We start from the raw sequence: 14,788 nt of genomic DNA on the forward strand, positions 1-14,788 counted from the left end.
CCAAAGATGGCAGAATGGTCATTGTCTCAGTTCTCACACCTGGGTTCACAACTTAAATGTGTTGGAAGTGTTACCGGTACTGATGGCAGACCCACCTCAGGCCCCAGGCCTGGAAATATTGCTGCAGGTGATAAATCAAGAAGCGTTTAAAACCCAGCGCAAAAAAGGGTGTTGCCAAATCTTTAATCTAAATCAGTATGAATGTGAACGGAATAAATCCTCACACCTAAAAAACAAATAATCAGTGAACTAATTATAGTATAACATTAGTGCTAGAAATGACCACCAAATGAGTGGTAAATGACCACTAGTACTTTTTGCCTCTTTAGCAAACTCTGGGTACACCACCCTTATTGCAGGCCTGGCTCTGTTGAATCTTTCGATATCTTGGTGTTTTGATGCATATTTTGAACTGCCTGACACTTCACATTAGAATTCTTTTGTTCTGCAGACAGGAAGGCATCAGCGCCACACCAATTATTTCCCTACCTCTAATGTAAAATGATAGCATGCAACGAGGGGAAGAGGATCAGGGCAAATAGCTGCTGAAAAATCAATGGAGACAGCTGAATTTTACTTTCTGATGACCCACATGAATATCTGGAGCCTCACTGTGCAATAGACTTAGTTCCCCCTCGTGTCTCTTACACCTTGAGAATGGTGAATAATGCACATTAAGTATTTCATGCCACTGTCAGAAGCTCCTTTCACATTGATCTCAGCATGCTGACTCATGGGAGCTAATCAAGCTGCAAGGCCTGTAACCGAGCAGAGACTGGGAGAGGGAGATGACAAAGGCTTGACAACCTGTTACTGGGTGTGTGGATGAATAAAAAGCAGAACTGCAAAGCGTGGAGTCCGTGTACTGTATGTTCTTTTCAATAAATACCGTCCTGGATTAGATACTTCCTGCATGTTTTATATAAATATATATACAGTGTGCACCTCTCACATTTTTGTAAATATTTTATCATATCTTTTCATGTGACAACACTGAAGAAATGACACTTTGTTACAATGTAAAGTAGTGAGTGTACAGCTTGTATAAGTTTGCTGTTATCGCTCTCACTCTCTCATACTGGTCACTGGAAGTTTAACATTGCACCTCATGGCAAAGATCTCTCTGAGGATCTAAAAAAAAGAATTGTTGCTCTACATTAAGATGGCCTAGGCTATAAGAAGATTGTCAAGACCCTGAAACTGAGCTGCAGCACAATGGCCAAGACCATACAGCGGTTTAACAGGACAGGTTCCAATCAGAACAGGCCTTGCCAAGTTGATTGCACATGCTCAGCATCATATCCAGAGGTTGTCTTTGGGAAATAGACGTAGAGTGTTGCCAGCATTGCTGCAGAGGTTGAAGAGGTGGGGGGTCAGCCTGTCAGTGCTCAGACCATACGCCACACACTGCATCAAATTGGTCTTCATGGCTGTCATCCCCGAAGGAAGCCTCTTCTAAAGATGATGCACAAGAAAGCCTGCAAACAATTTGCTGAAAACAAGCAGACTAAGGACATGGATTACTGGAACCATGTCCTGTGGTCTGATGAGACCACGATAAACGTATTTGGTTCAGATGGTGTCAAGCGTGTGTGACGGCAACCAGGTGAGGAGTACAAAGACAAGTGTGTCTTGCCTACAGTCAAGCATGATGGTGGGAGTGTCATGGTCTGGGGCTGCATGAGTGCTGCCGGCACTGGGGAGCTACAGTTCAATGAGGGAACCAACATGTACTGTGACATACTAAAGCAGAGCATGATCCCCTCCCTTGGGAGACTGGGCTGCAGGGCAGTATTCCAACATGATAACGACCCCAAACACACCTCCAAGATGACCACTTCCTTGCTAAAGAAGCTGAGGGTAAAGGTGATCGACTGGCCAAGCATGTCTCCAGACCTAAACCCTATTGAGCAACTGTGGGGCATCCTCAATCGGAAGGTGGAGGAGCGCAAGGTCTCTAACATCCGCCAGCTCTGTGATGTCATCATGGAGGAGTGGAAGAAGACTCCAGTGGCAACCTGTGAAGCTCTGGTGAACTCCATGCCCAAGAGGGTTAAGACAGTGCTGGAAAATAATGGTGGGCACACAAAATATTGACACTGGGCCCAATTTGGACATTTACACTTAGGGGTGTACTCACTTTTGTTGCCAGCCGTTTAGACATTAATGGCTGTGTGTTGAGTTATTTTGAGGGGACAGCAAATTTACACTGTTATACAAGCTGTACACTCACTACATTGTAGCAAAGTGTAATTTCTTCAGTTTTGTCACATGAAAAGATATAATAAAATATTTACACAAATGTGAGGGGTGTACTCACTTTTTGTGAGATACTGTGTATAAACATTGGGTAAAATAAATTTTAAACACGTCACCATTTTTCCAGGTAAATATATTTCTAAAAGTGCTATTGACATATAATTAGGGTTCTCCAGGCTTACCCAGCCATGATTGCAGCACCTGACTGCACAGGCCAACTCCTGGCCTCTAAATTGGGTTCTCCAGCCTCATGGACTCACTAGTCATCTCAACTTTCTTGGTCTGCTAGACTCTCATAGCTGTCCCAACTGATCTTCCCAGTTAGCAGTTTGTGTTACCAAGTAATTGAACAGTTGTACCTAATAAAGTGGCCAGTGAGTGTATATATATATATATATATATATACTGTATATGCGGCACCATTTCTTTAATACAGTATTGACCACAGGGAGATATTCAGAGGCATCAGTCATGTGATGCATTAAAAATCTGAGCCATTCACTGAAAGTGGCGTTGACCCAGAGGTCAGGACAATTTGTGTAATGTCGCTGAAGAAAGCTCACAAATGAAGCGTTTCTTTCTGAATGGAACTTGGCAGCTAATGTATTTCACACATGGAACACACCCTGAGATAAGCTGCTTCACTCCACAGTTTACTCTGTTGTCTGTAACCTTGGCATTGTTGGCACTTAGTTGATAATGGCATTCATTAAAGGTGACTCAACATATACATTGAGAACATTCGGTCCACCAGAGGGCACTGATCACGTCCATATCCATTGTATCATTCAAAGCGGAACTAAACTCAACCAATAAACCATTTTAATCCTTATCCTACTATTTACTTGTGTTAAACTTTTTTTTTTAACATTTCTCTACCTGCTTCCTGGTTTCTGCCTAGGCCAAAATGATGTCATACATCCCAGGAGGAATTTATTTTTCTTTTATCAGGAGGAGGGGTTTTCTCAGCTAAGCACACCCTCCTGCCCGCATGACTGAGCTAAAGGCAAATGGATTCCAGGTGGTAAATGCTACATGAAACATCTGCCCTTAGTAGGAATGTTGGGGGGGGGGGGTGTTTAGGGTGATTTCTTGACAAAATAAAACATAGAGCAGTGATGGTGAACCTTGGCACCCCAGATATTTTGGAACTACATTTCCCATGATGCTCATGCACTCTGCAGTGTAGTTGAGCATTATGGGAAATGTAGTTCCAAAACGTCTGGGGTGCCAAGGTTCACCATCACTGGCTTAGAGACATGGATGGATGGGAGGTTTTGCAGTGAATGTAAAAACAATTAATAAATTGGCGTTTTCAGTTTGTGGTGCTCAGATACAGTTTAGTTCTGCTTTAAAGTGTTACTAAACCCACAACAGTAAAGTCAGTCTGTATATGCAGTAAAGCATGCTTGTTATATTCACTGTGGAACCTGAGGGGTTAATCCTCTGCATTATGTAAAAAGGCTGTTTGATCCTGAATTCTCTGATCCTCGCCTTCTTTTACTGTCCCCAACCCATCTCCTAATAAGACAGACCCTTTGGAATCACTCTGCACATGCTCAGTGTAGTGTGTATTGCTAGAGAGTTTTTTTTCTTTCTTGGGAGGGTGCATGTGATCAGCACAGGGCCAATCAGCACTGTCCAGACAGAGGATCGGGGGTCCTGCAGCCTCATAGGACAGTCAGAGAAGAATGAAAACCCCTCCTACAAGCTTTAACCAGATACTGATAGAAGTCACAAGACTGCTATATACTGCTGATGAGAAAAGGTATTTAGCAGTTTATATTCACTGAAATAATTTCATTTCCATGTTCTGTGTAGTGTGGGAGAGCAGATATAGTGAATGCAGGATCCGGGGTTTAAGTACTCTGGTTGTCATTACAATACAAGGTTTTTAAATCTTCCCGAGAAAAACAAATGCAGAGGAGGTGTCTGACAAGCGCCTCTGAAAAGCAGTCTAAGCATGGATCATTTTTCAGAGTAGGGGCAGTCCTTACTGCATGAGTAAATCAGCCCTATAGGTGCCCATGTACACAAGTCTTTTGGGAGTTAGTGACCTAACATGCTACAATGTTGTTGTTGTTGTTTTTTTTTTTTCTCAGGGGACTCCAATAAAGTCACAGAAATAGATACACAGTTATAAGATCCTGAACTAAGATCCTGAACTAAGAACATCTTTCTCCCCCGGGTTGGCTTCCCTTTCCTGTTACTGCAGTTGTGCATAGAGTCTAAAGCCCCGTACACACGATAAGAAAATCTGAAGGGAAAATTCATCCGACGACCGATCTGCCAATTTTCGGATTGCTAGTATGGTGCTTTCGACAGCCGACTCCGACTTTTCGGCCGACAAAATCCTGATGTGCAGGCTATATAATTTTTGTCGTCCATCAAACCGATTTTCGTCTCATTAGTATAGATTTAGATGGAAAAAAATCTTAAGAGCAAGACTAGGCATGCTCAGAGACGAAAGAACACATACAAAACAATCCAACACATGACATCACTTCTGAAGTAGAATTCTGTCGTACGGGAAAATTTGTATGAAAAAAACCTCTTCACTTTCCACATCAGACTAGCATGCCACAAAAAACGGACAACAGATTGTTTGATAATCTGATCGTGTGTACGGGGCTTAAACAAAGGCACTACAGATAAACCTGGTGCTCTTGGTAATTAAAGTATATGTAAGCCATCACCTTTTAAAACAACCCATGCAGTTTAAAATAGAAATGAAAAACATTATAAATGCCTTTTTTCCCCTTATTTAGTGATCACATACCTGCTGTTAGCTGCTTGGAGAGGTGAGGGTGGAGAAACAGCAGTACATTAGTCTCCCCAGTAAATGGCTGTAGAGGAGGGGTTGTTATGACAAGTCTGATCATTGGAGGTGAGCAGGTTAAGTTTGCAGCATAGCTAGAGAATTGACTATGCTGTGCTCCCATGCCTAGTTTGGTCAGTTTGTAATAGGAAAGCAGAGGGACTGGCAGAATCACCAGGGATTTCACACAGAGGAAGCAATACAAAGAGAATAGGATACTTTCTCATATAAGTAGATGGTACAGCAGCCAAGTATCAGGAATATGAAATGTTGTAGTAACATTTTTTTTAACACTGATAGAACTGGACAGACACACACGATCGCCTTGTCTGCAAAATATTTAATTAGGGTTGCACTGATACCGTTTTTTTTATCAGCGAGTACAAGTACCGATTTATTAGGTCCAGTACTCCCCAATACCGAGTACCGATACTTTGTGGTGCGATTTGTGTCCATACAAAAGAATGGGTGCAAATTGCACTGCAAAGAATCACATGCAATTTAAACGGGAATGTAGTGCGATTCCTGTCCCAATCGCATGCGGTTTCCCCACCTCTCCTGTGTGAACCCAGGCTTGTCATAGGGATTTCAGTGTGACCGGTTAGGTCTGGATGTGTGCTGCTCAGGCTCGATACAAGGGGGGTATACAAACAGGTGCCTCTGCGACTGCTGCTAGGAGTGCTAGCAGGGGTTGGAGCCCGTCCTGGCCCCTGTAGTGGTTCAAAAGGAGAAGGGATGTCCCCCTAGTGCCGCACATCTAAGGAATTCTAAGAAGGTGAGTGGAGTGGCAACCTCATCCTTAACTCCGACCAGGCCACGCCTCCAATGCATTTCGTTCCACCCCTGGAGCTGTCATGGGAAAGCTCCAAGGTCAGGGCGAAACGCGTTGGGGCGTGGCCTGGTCAGAGTCCAGGCTGAGGTTGCCACTCCACTCACCTTCTTAGAATTCCTTGGATGTGCAGCACTAGGGTACACCCCTTCTCCATAGGGATTTCATCCTGGTGCGTGAAACCTCATGTGATTCAGACAGGAATTGCACCAGATTCCTGTTCCAATTGCATGCGATTCTTTGCAGAGGGATTCTTTGCAACCTCATCTTGAAGTCTGACCAGGCCACATCTCCAACGCATTTCGCTCCACCCCTGAAGCTGTCATGGGGAACCTCCAGGGGTCGGGGCGAAACACGTTGGGGCTTGGCCTGATCTGAGTTCAGGCTGAGGAAGCTACTCCACTCGCCTTCCTAGAATTCCTCGAATGTGCAGCACTAGGGTACACCCCTTCTCCATAGGGATTTCATCCTGGTGCGTGAACCCACATGTGATTCAGACAGGAATTGCAACAGATTCCTGTTCAAATTGCATGGGATTCTTTGCAGAGTGATTTGTGCCCATTTATTCGCACTGCAAAGTATCTGGTTTCAGAATCAGGAGCGAGTACCCGTGAAAATACTCAGTATCGGCACCCCAGTATCGGTGCATCCCTATATAAAATAATAATAAAGTCTGTGTGGGGACACTTGCACTGAGGGTTGTGGCTGTTACTGAGCTCTGCCAGCAGAGAGCACTGCAACCTCATCCTGAACTCTGACCAGGCCACATCTCCAACGCATTTCGCTCCACCCCTGGAGCTGTCATGGGGAACCTCCAGGGTCGGGGCGAAACGCGTTGGGAAATGGCCTGGTCGGAGTTCATGCTGAGGTTGCCATTCCACTCGCCTTCTTAGAATTCCTCGGATGTGCAGCACTAAGGTACACCCCTTCTCCATAGGGATTTCAGCCTGGTGCGTGAAACCACATGTGATTCAGACAGGAATTGCTCAGATTCCTGTTCAAATTGCATGCGATTCTTCGCGCCCATTCATTTGCACTAGAAAGTATCCAGTTTTGGTATCGGGAGCATCCCTATATAAAATAATAATAAAGTCTATGTGGGGACAGGGCCGGCCTTTAGGGTGTGCAAGCTGTGCGGCCGCACAGGGCGCCATGGGCAACAGGGGCGCCGTGCGGGCATCACAGCTCGCACATGATCAGGCCACACAGCGGGAGGTAAGCGTGTGTGGGGTCTCTTATGTAAGGGGGAGCTTTGTGTGGGGGGTCTCTGATGTAAGAGGGGCTTTGTGCGGGGGGGTCTATTATGTAAGGGGGGCTTTGTGGGAGTCTCTGATGTAAGGGGGGCTCTGTGTGGGAGGTCTCTGATGTAAGGGGGGGCTTTGTGTGGGGGATATCTGATGTAAGGGGGGCTTTGTGTGGGGGGGTCTCTGATGTAAGGGGGGGCTTTGTATGTGGGGGTCTTTGATGTAAGGGGGGCTTTGTATGGGGGTCTCTGTAAGGGGGGCTCTGTGTGTGGGGGTCTCTGATGTAAGGGGGGCTTTGTGTGGGGGGTCTCTGATGTAAGGGGGGCTTTGTGTGTGGGGTCTCCGATGTAAGGGGGGCTCTGTGTGGGGGGTCTCTGATGTAAGGCGAGCTCTGTGTGGGGGGTCTCTGATGTAAAGGGGGCTTTGTGTGGGGGTCTTTGATGTAAGGGGGCTCTGTGTGGGGGGTCTCTGACATAAGGGGGCGCTGTGTGGGGGGGCTCTGTGTGGGGGGGGTTTGATGTAAGGGGGCTCTGTGTGGGGGGGGCTCTGATGTAAGAGGAGCTCTGTGGGGGGGTTGGGGGTTCTGATGTAAGGGGAGCTCTGTGGGGGGTCTCTGATGTAAAGGGGGCTCTGTGTGGGGGGTCTCTGATGTAAGGGGGCTCTGTGTGGGGGGTCTCTGATGTAAGGGGGGCTCTGTTTGTGGGGGGGCTCTGTGGGGGGGGGTCTCTGATGTAAGAGGAGCTCAGTGTGGGGGAGCTCTGATGTAAGGGGGCTCTGTGGGGGGGGTCTCTGATGTAAGGGGAGCTCTGTGGGGGGGCTCTGATGTAAGGGGAGCTCTGTGTGGGGGGGTCTCAGGTGTAAGGGGGGCTCTGATGTAAGCGGGGCTCTCTGATGTAAGGGGGACCTATGTGGGGGGTTTCTGATGTAAGGGGGCTCCATGGGGGGGGTCTCTGATGTAAGGGGGGCTAAGTTATTAGTGATCATAAAAAAGAAAAGCTGGGGGCGCGCCACAGGATTAGCTCGCACAGGGCGCCTGAACAACTAAGGCCGGCCCTGTGTGGGGACACTTGCACTGAGGGGTGTGGCTGTTACTGAGCTCTGCCAGCAGAGAGCACTGCAGTGTGAAAACAGAAAGACAATATTATGAAATAGCATTTCCAAGCAAACATCTGTCACAAATCATACCACGCGGAAGTACAGGAATATAAAGACATAAAAAGGTGTGAGATTTCAATTGTTACACTGATGGCTCGCCAACGCTGAGGATTTCCGTTTTCCTAGGAAACCCATTAAACCATCCCCGGTATCTATAAAAAAAAATATCTATTTTTTTTTAATTTAAAGGACCGAGTATTGGTGTAGGCAAGGAATTTTACAGATCTCACAATGTGCCATGACAGCTTGCCAGTCATTCCCGTATGCTGACATTGTTTATTATCTCATATTGTGTATATTTTTATTTCTCTGCATGTTTGTGGCTTTCTGACAATTGTCACAATTTAAAAATAATGAGTTATTTTATTGTACTTTTTTTTCTCCCCCCCTCCATTGTACAGCTGAACTCTTTATGGAACAACAGCTTATGAAAGAAGCAGGCTTTTGTATCCAGGAGGCAGCCAGCCTTTTCCCCACATCACACACTGTGCTGTACATGCGTGGGAAGCTCTCCGAGATGAAAGGCTGTTTGGAGGAGGCAGAGCAATTGTACAACGAAGCACTAACAGTCAATCCAGATGGAGTGAAAATTATGCACAGCCTGGTAAGTTTGTAGGCTCCACTCATTGTGCGAGTGTTTGGGGGCCGCAGCTGTGGGTTCCATTGTTGCAGTGATTGTGTGGTAATATTAGGTAATTATTTTTAGAATTTTACATTCAGCGGCTGTACTTTAATTGGGAGAAGTGGTAATAGTAAATGTTTATTATGTGATGAAAAAATAATGTTCTGCCATTGTTAAAGGAATACTCCACACTCACTAAAAAATGGTATTCTAAATTAAAGCGTAAGTAAACTTTCTCAAAGTAAACAGATAGGAAGGTTCACTATATTACCAAAAGTATTGGGACGCCTGCCTTTACACGCACACAGTTACATAGTTAGTCAGGCTGAAAAAAACAAGTCCGTCTGGCTCAACCAATAAAAAACAAAAGGAAAAAAACAGTAAAGAAAACCCAACCATACAATCCCATATACACGATCCTATACCAGCAGTTGATCCAGAGGAAGGCGAAAAACCCCAAGAAAGCATGATCCATGAACTTTAATGGCATCCCAGTCTTAAGTCCCGTACACACGCGTTGAAAATTGGCAGGGAATTTTTTCGGCCAACGTCCGATCGGCCGATTTTCGGCTTGTTAGTATGATGCTTCCGACAACCAACTCTGACTTTTCGGCCAAAAAAAATCTGGTGTGCAGACTATAAAATTTTTGTTGGCCGTCAACACAACGTCCGATTTTCGTGCAGTCAGTACAGATTTCGTCAGGGAAAAATCTGATGAGCAAGTCTGGGCATGGTCAGTGAAGAAAGAACACAAAGAAAACAAACCAACACATGACATCACTTCTGAAGTAGAATTTTGTTGGCCGAGAAAATTCGTGTGCAGTCTAGAGCACATTCCAACCAACAAAAGACAACTTGGACAAAAGTCGGACGATCGGTCGGCCAATAATTGTTCTGTGTATACAAGGCTTTAGTCCGTAGGGTTCAATATTGAGTTGGCCCACCCTTAGCAGCTATAACAGCTTCAACTCTTCTGGGAAGGCTGTCCACAAGGTTTAGGAGTGTGTCTATGGGAATGTTTGACCATTCTTCCAGAAGCGCATTGTGAGGTCAGGCACTGATGTAGAAGCAAGGGCCTGGCTCGCAGTCTCCACTCTAAGGCCACTTTCACACTGTCCGCTCCGTCGGCGGACTACATTTTTCTCAGCGGGGGATCGATTCGCCGATCCCCGCTGAGCAGGTGGATGGCAGCTCTGTCTCCGCGCTGTGTGCGGAGATAGAGCTGTCAGGTACCCACTGTTCTCTATGGGGGAATCGGATGAGAACAAACCGCCTGTCCATTTTCATCCGATCCGATCCGCCAGATGGATGGAAAATAGGGTTTCCATCTGTCCGGATTTGACAGACATGTCTCCGCTGACATCCCCTGCCCCATAGAGATTCATGGGGCATTTGTTCAGATCCGCCTGAAAAAACTGACAGGCAGATCTAAACGGTCCGCATGTATGAAAGGGGCCTAATTCATCTCAAAGGTGTTCTGTCAGGTTGAGGTCAGGACTCTGTGCAGGCCAGTCAAGTTCCTCCACCCCAAACTCACTCATCCATGTCTTTATGGACCTTGCTTTGTGCACTGGTGCGCAGTCATGTTGGAACAGGAAGGGGCCACCCCCAAACTGTTCCCACAAAGTTGGGAACATCAGTGCCTGACCTCACAAATGCATGTGTATCGTGTGTACAAGGCTTAAGTCCGTAGAGTTCAATATTAAGTTGGCCCACCCTTTGCAGCTAGAACAGCTTCAGCTCTTCTGGGAAGGCTGTCCACAAGGTTTAGGAGTGTCTATGGGAATGTTTGACCATTCTTCCAGAAGCAAATTTGTGAGGTCAGGCACTAATGGTGGAGAGAAGGCCTGGATCACAGTCTCCGCTCTAGTTCATCCCAAAGGTGTTCTATGAGGTTGAGGTCAGAACTCTGTGCAGGCCAGTCATGTTCCTCCACCCCAAACTCCCTCATCCAGGTCTTTATGGACCTTGCCTGGTGTGCAGTCATGTTGGAACAGGAAGGGGCCATGCCCAAGCTGTTCCCACAAAGTTGAGAGCATGAAATTTTCCAAAATGTCTTGGTGTGCTGACACCTTAAGAGCAGCGGCAGCCGGTCCATAAGGGGCGCGGGGGCACCACCCCCCTAATTTTCATTCAGGGCGCCCGACTCATAGGTTTCTATGGGTTTTTTTTGTTTTAATATTATATACATGATTGATGATAGTCATTGACTAGTCTATATGCATGCCCTATTTTTCTATGTAAAATTTTTATGAATTTAGAATTTTGTAAATACATGAATCATTTGTTTTTTTAAGAACATTTCTAATTGTAGTTGAGTCCTGTTTAAGTGCCATTTAAAGTCCCATGCTGGAAAAAAAAATTGATTTGGTAAAATGATTGCATGATGGACAACAGCAGAGCTTTACCCCATTTGCTAAGTTCTGGGGAAAATTAGTTCAACTGCACTTGCAAAGTGCACAGTCTATTTTCCTTTAGTAAATTGTCCCCAAGTATCACTTTAAGTGCGGCACCCTTTTTTGCAGTCTTGTATTGGATTTTATCCACTTGTTGCGATCTGGGAATATATTCGCTTCCATATCATGAAATCAGGCACATAATTGGTTCAGAACCATGTAACACATTGACAGTACAGGAAGTAAGAAAAATGTCACCATTGCTATCTTCTCCAGCAGACTGCAGAGATACAACCCTTTCTTATCCTATTCTCACACATCATTTGATTTGCTTTACTCGCCTGGCTGTGTCAGGCTCTGCTGCGGCAAGCGACGGCAGACAGCGTGACTCATGTGGCAGCATTCATTTAGCCCGTCTGAACCTGGGAGCAGGATGGCAGACTGTACCGTCCAGCCTAGGTGTAACCTTTCCTGCAGTATGTCTCCTGGTAGCTTCAGGTTACTCTGCAAGTAACTATTTCTGTTTGGTGTCATTACATCACATGCCTTTAAATAGCCCCGTGAATTCTACTTAAAAGGCCAGTAATTGTAAATGGCAGGTTGGCTGATATAAAAGAGCTGCTAATGGTGTTTGGGTTTTTATTAACCACTTCAGCTCTGGAAGATTCCCCCTCCTGACCAGGCCATTTTTTTGCGATACGGCACTGCGTTACTTTAACCTTCCTAGCGGTATTCCCGAGTGTGGCTTGGGGTTAAATTTCAGTGCCAAAAGCTGTAACTCCGAGCCACACCCGGGATCCAGCGATGTATCCCGGCAATGTGCAGCGGTGGATCTTCTTTCTGATGCTCTGTGCCCCGACTTCCGTCTCCTGCGACGGGGTTGGCAAATTCAAATAGTAAAACACACCAAACACACTGATACATTGCAAAATAAAATAAATTCACATTACTTTGCCCCCCAGTGCCCCTTCCTGCAGTTTTACTGTACTTTTTATGTATATATATATATATATATATATATATATATATATATATATATATATACGTATATATAAATATATAGATATACACGTATATCTATATATATATGTATACACACATATATATATATATATATTACACACACACATATACATACTATAACTTTTTTACAGTTATTTATTATATTATAATTTATGATTTTGTGTTTCAAACTTTATCATACCCGAGATGTTATAAAGAAGAACACACACTAAAAAAAAAATCATATGTAAATAGTTGGTTTGGGCTGCTCATTCTTAAGAATTACATGCAAAATAATTGTACCGCTTTCAGCACCTAAAATGAAAAGAATCATACTGCCAGGGAGGTTAACAGACAATTGCACGGTTGTGCGACGTTGTTACCAAAATTGATGTCCTTTTTTCCCAAAAATAGAGCTTTCTTTTGGTGGTATTTGATTATTTTTTGCGCTATCGACAAAAAAAGCACAACAATTTTGAAAAAAAAAATATATATGGATTTTTCCTAGAATTTACCTGTAAAATCTATTTCTTGGAGTACATTACGGGACACAGAGCAGCCATATTCATTACTATCTGGGTTATACGCCACCTAAAGGGTAATGGACACTGGCAACCAATTAAGACAGGAAGTCCCCCTCTATATAACCCCTCCCATGCAGGAAGTACCTCAGTTTTGTAGCAAGCAATAAACATTCCAGACAAGAGGGGAGGGACTTCTGTGTCCCGTGATGTACTCCAATAAATGGATTTTACATGTAAGTTGTAGGAAAAATCCATATTTGTTTATTGTATATCACGTGACACAGAGCAGCCATATTCATTACTATCTGGGACGTCCCAAAGCAATGCACTTGACGGGAGTGGGACACTATGAAAACACCGCCATCAGACCGAAAAAGATCTACATAGCTGCCTGCAGAACACTGCAACCAAATGCAGACTCTGCCTGGGTCCTAACATCCACTTCTAGTGAATCTAGTGAACGTATGCCCCGAAGACCAAGTAGCAGCCTTGCAAATCTGAGACATAGAAGCTTGATGGTGAACTGCCCAAGAGGCACCTATTCTTCTGGTAGAATGTCCCTTTACCGTAAAAGGTGGAACCTTCCATTTTAAACCATACGCCTGGATAATAACCTGGTGAGTCCAGAAATCGTAGACTTGGATGCTGCCTGCCATTTTCTAGGCCCTTCTGGCAGCACGAACAAAAGGTCGGTCTTACGAATCTGAGCTGACCTCTTCAAATAAATCTTGAATGCACGTACTACATCGAGAGAATGTAACAACCTTTCTTCTGCTGTTTGAGGATTTGGAAAGAAGGAAGGCAGTATAATGTCCTGATTAAAATGAAAAGCGGACACCACCTTGGGCAAAAAACCTGGGCGTGGACGTAGAATCACCCTATCTTGATGTAAAATCCAAAAAGAAAGAGCCGCCAATTCTGATACCCTTCTGACTGAAGTTACTGTAACCAAAAAGACTAACTTTCTGGTCAAAAGAACTAGAGGTATATGCAGCATGGGCTCAAAAGGCTGTTTCTGTAAAACTGCCAGCACCAAATTTTGATCCCAAGGAAACAATGGTGGCCTCACTGGTGGAAGCATATGTAGCACCCCTTTAATGAAGGTTCGAACTAAGGAATACAAAGCGATTGGTCTCTGGAAAAAAAATGATAAGGCTAAAATTGGACCCTTAATAGTGCCTAAGGCTAACTTCATATCTACCCCTACCTGCAAGAAGGTTAGAATTCTCCCGATGATATATTTATGGGAATGCCATTTCCTGGCCTCACATCAGGAAATGTAAGACTTCCAGACTCTCTAATAAATGCCTCTAGAGGCTGGTTTTCTAGCGTTTATCAGAGTAGAGACTGCAGCGGCAGATATACCCCATTCCTTCAAGATCCAGGCTTCAACAGCCTAGCAGTCAAATTTGGAGACTGTAAAGCAGGGTGGAATATCGGACCCTGAAAGAGCAGGTCCGGACGCGGTGGAAGAACCCAAGGCCTTGCCGCTGCCAACTTTAGAATTTGTGTTTACCAAAACCTCCTGGGGCATGCTGGAGCCACCAGGATTACTGATTTCCCCTCTACATGGATCCTGCGTAGAAGACGCGGCAGCAGCTGAACCGGAGGAAAGGCATAGACCAGGGAAAACCTGAATCCTGCGTAGAAGACACAGCAGCAGCTGAACCGGAGGAAAGGCTTAGATCAGGGAAAACTCCACCCAACGAGTCACCAAGGCATCCACTCTGACTGCGAGTGGATCCCTGGTCCTGGACATAAACTTTTTCAACTTGTTGTTGAACCTGGATGCCAACAGATCTGGATGCCAACAGACACTCCAGCGTTAGCAGATCAATGCAAAAAACTCGGGCTGTAAGGACCATTCCTCCGGAAACATCTGCTGACGACTCAGAAGTATGAGATCCACCTCTTTCTGGGCTGACTGACTCTTGGTGCC

General features: G+C 45.0%; 1 protein-coding gene across 1 annotated transcript in view; it reads left to right on the forward strand.

The window, feature by feature from the left end:
* Nucleotides 1-14,788, forward strand: part of TTC7A (tetratricopeptide repeat domain 7A) — a 596,795-nt gene that overhangs the window by 485,116 nt on the left and 96,891 nt on the right. Inside the window, exon 19 of the mRNA XM_082252340.1 lies at nucleotides 8,707-8,909. Coding sequence (XP_082108466.1) covers nucleotides 8,707-8,909 — 203 coding nt within the window. The remainder of the gene's footprint in view (nucleotides 1-8,706; nucleotides 8,910-14,788) is intronic.

This window comes from Pelophylax lessonae (genome assembly GCF_965119305.1).
Source record: "Pelophylax lessonae genome assembly, chromosome: 3".
NCBI classification, from domain to species: domain Eukaryota; kingdom Metazoa; phylum Chordata; class Amphibia; order Anura; family Ranidae; genus Pelophylax; species Pelophylax lessonae.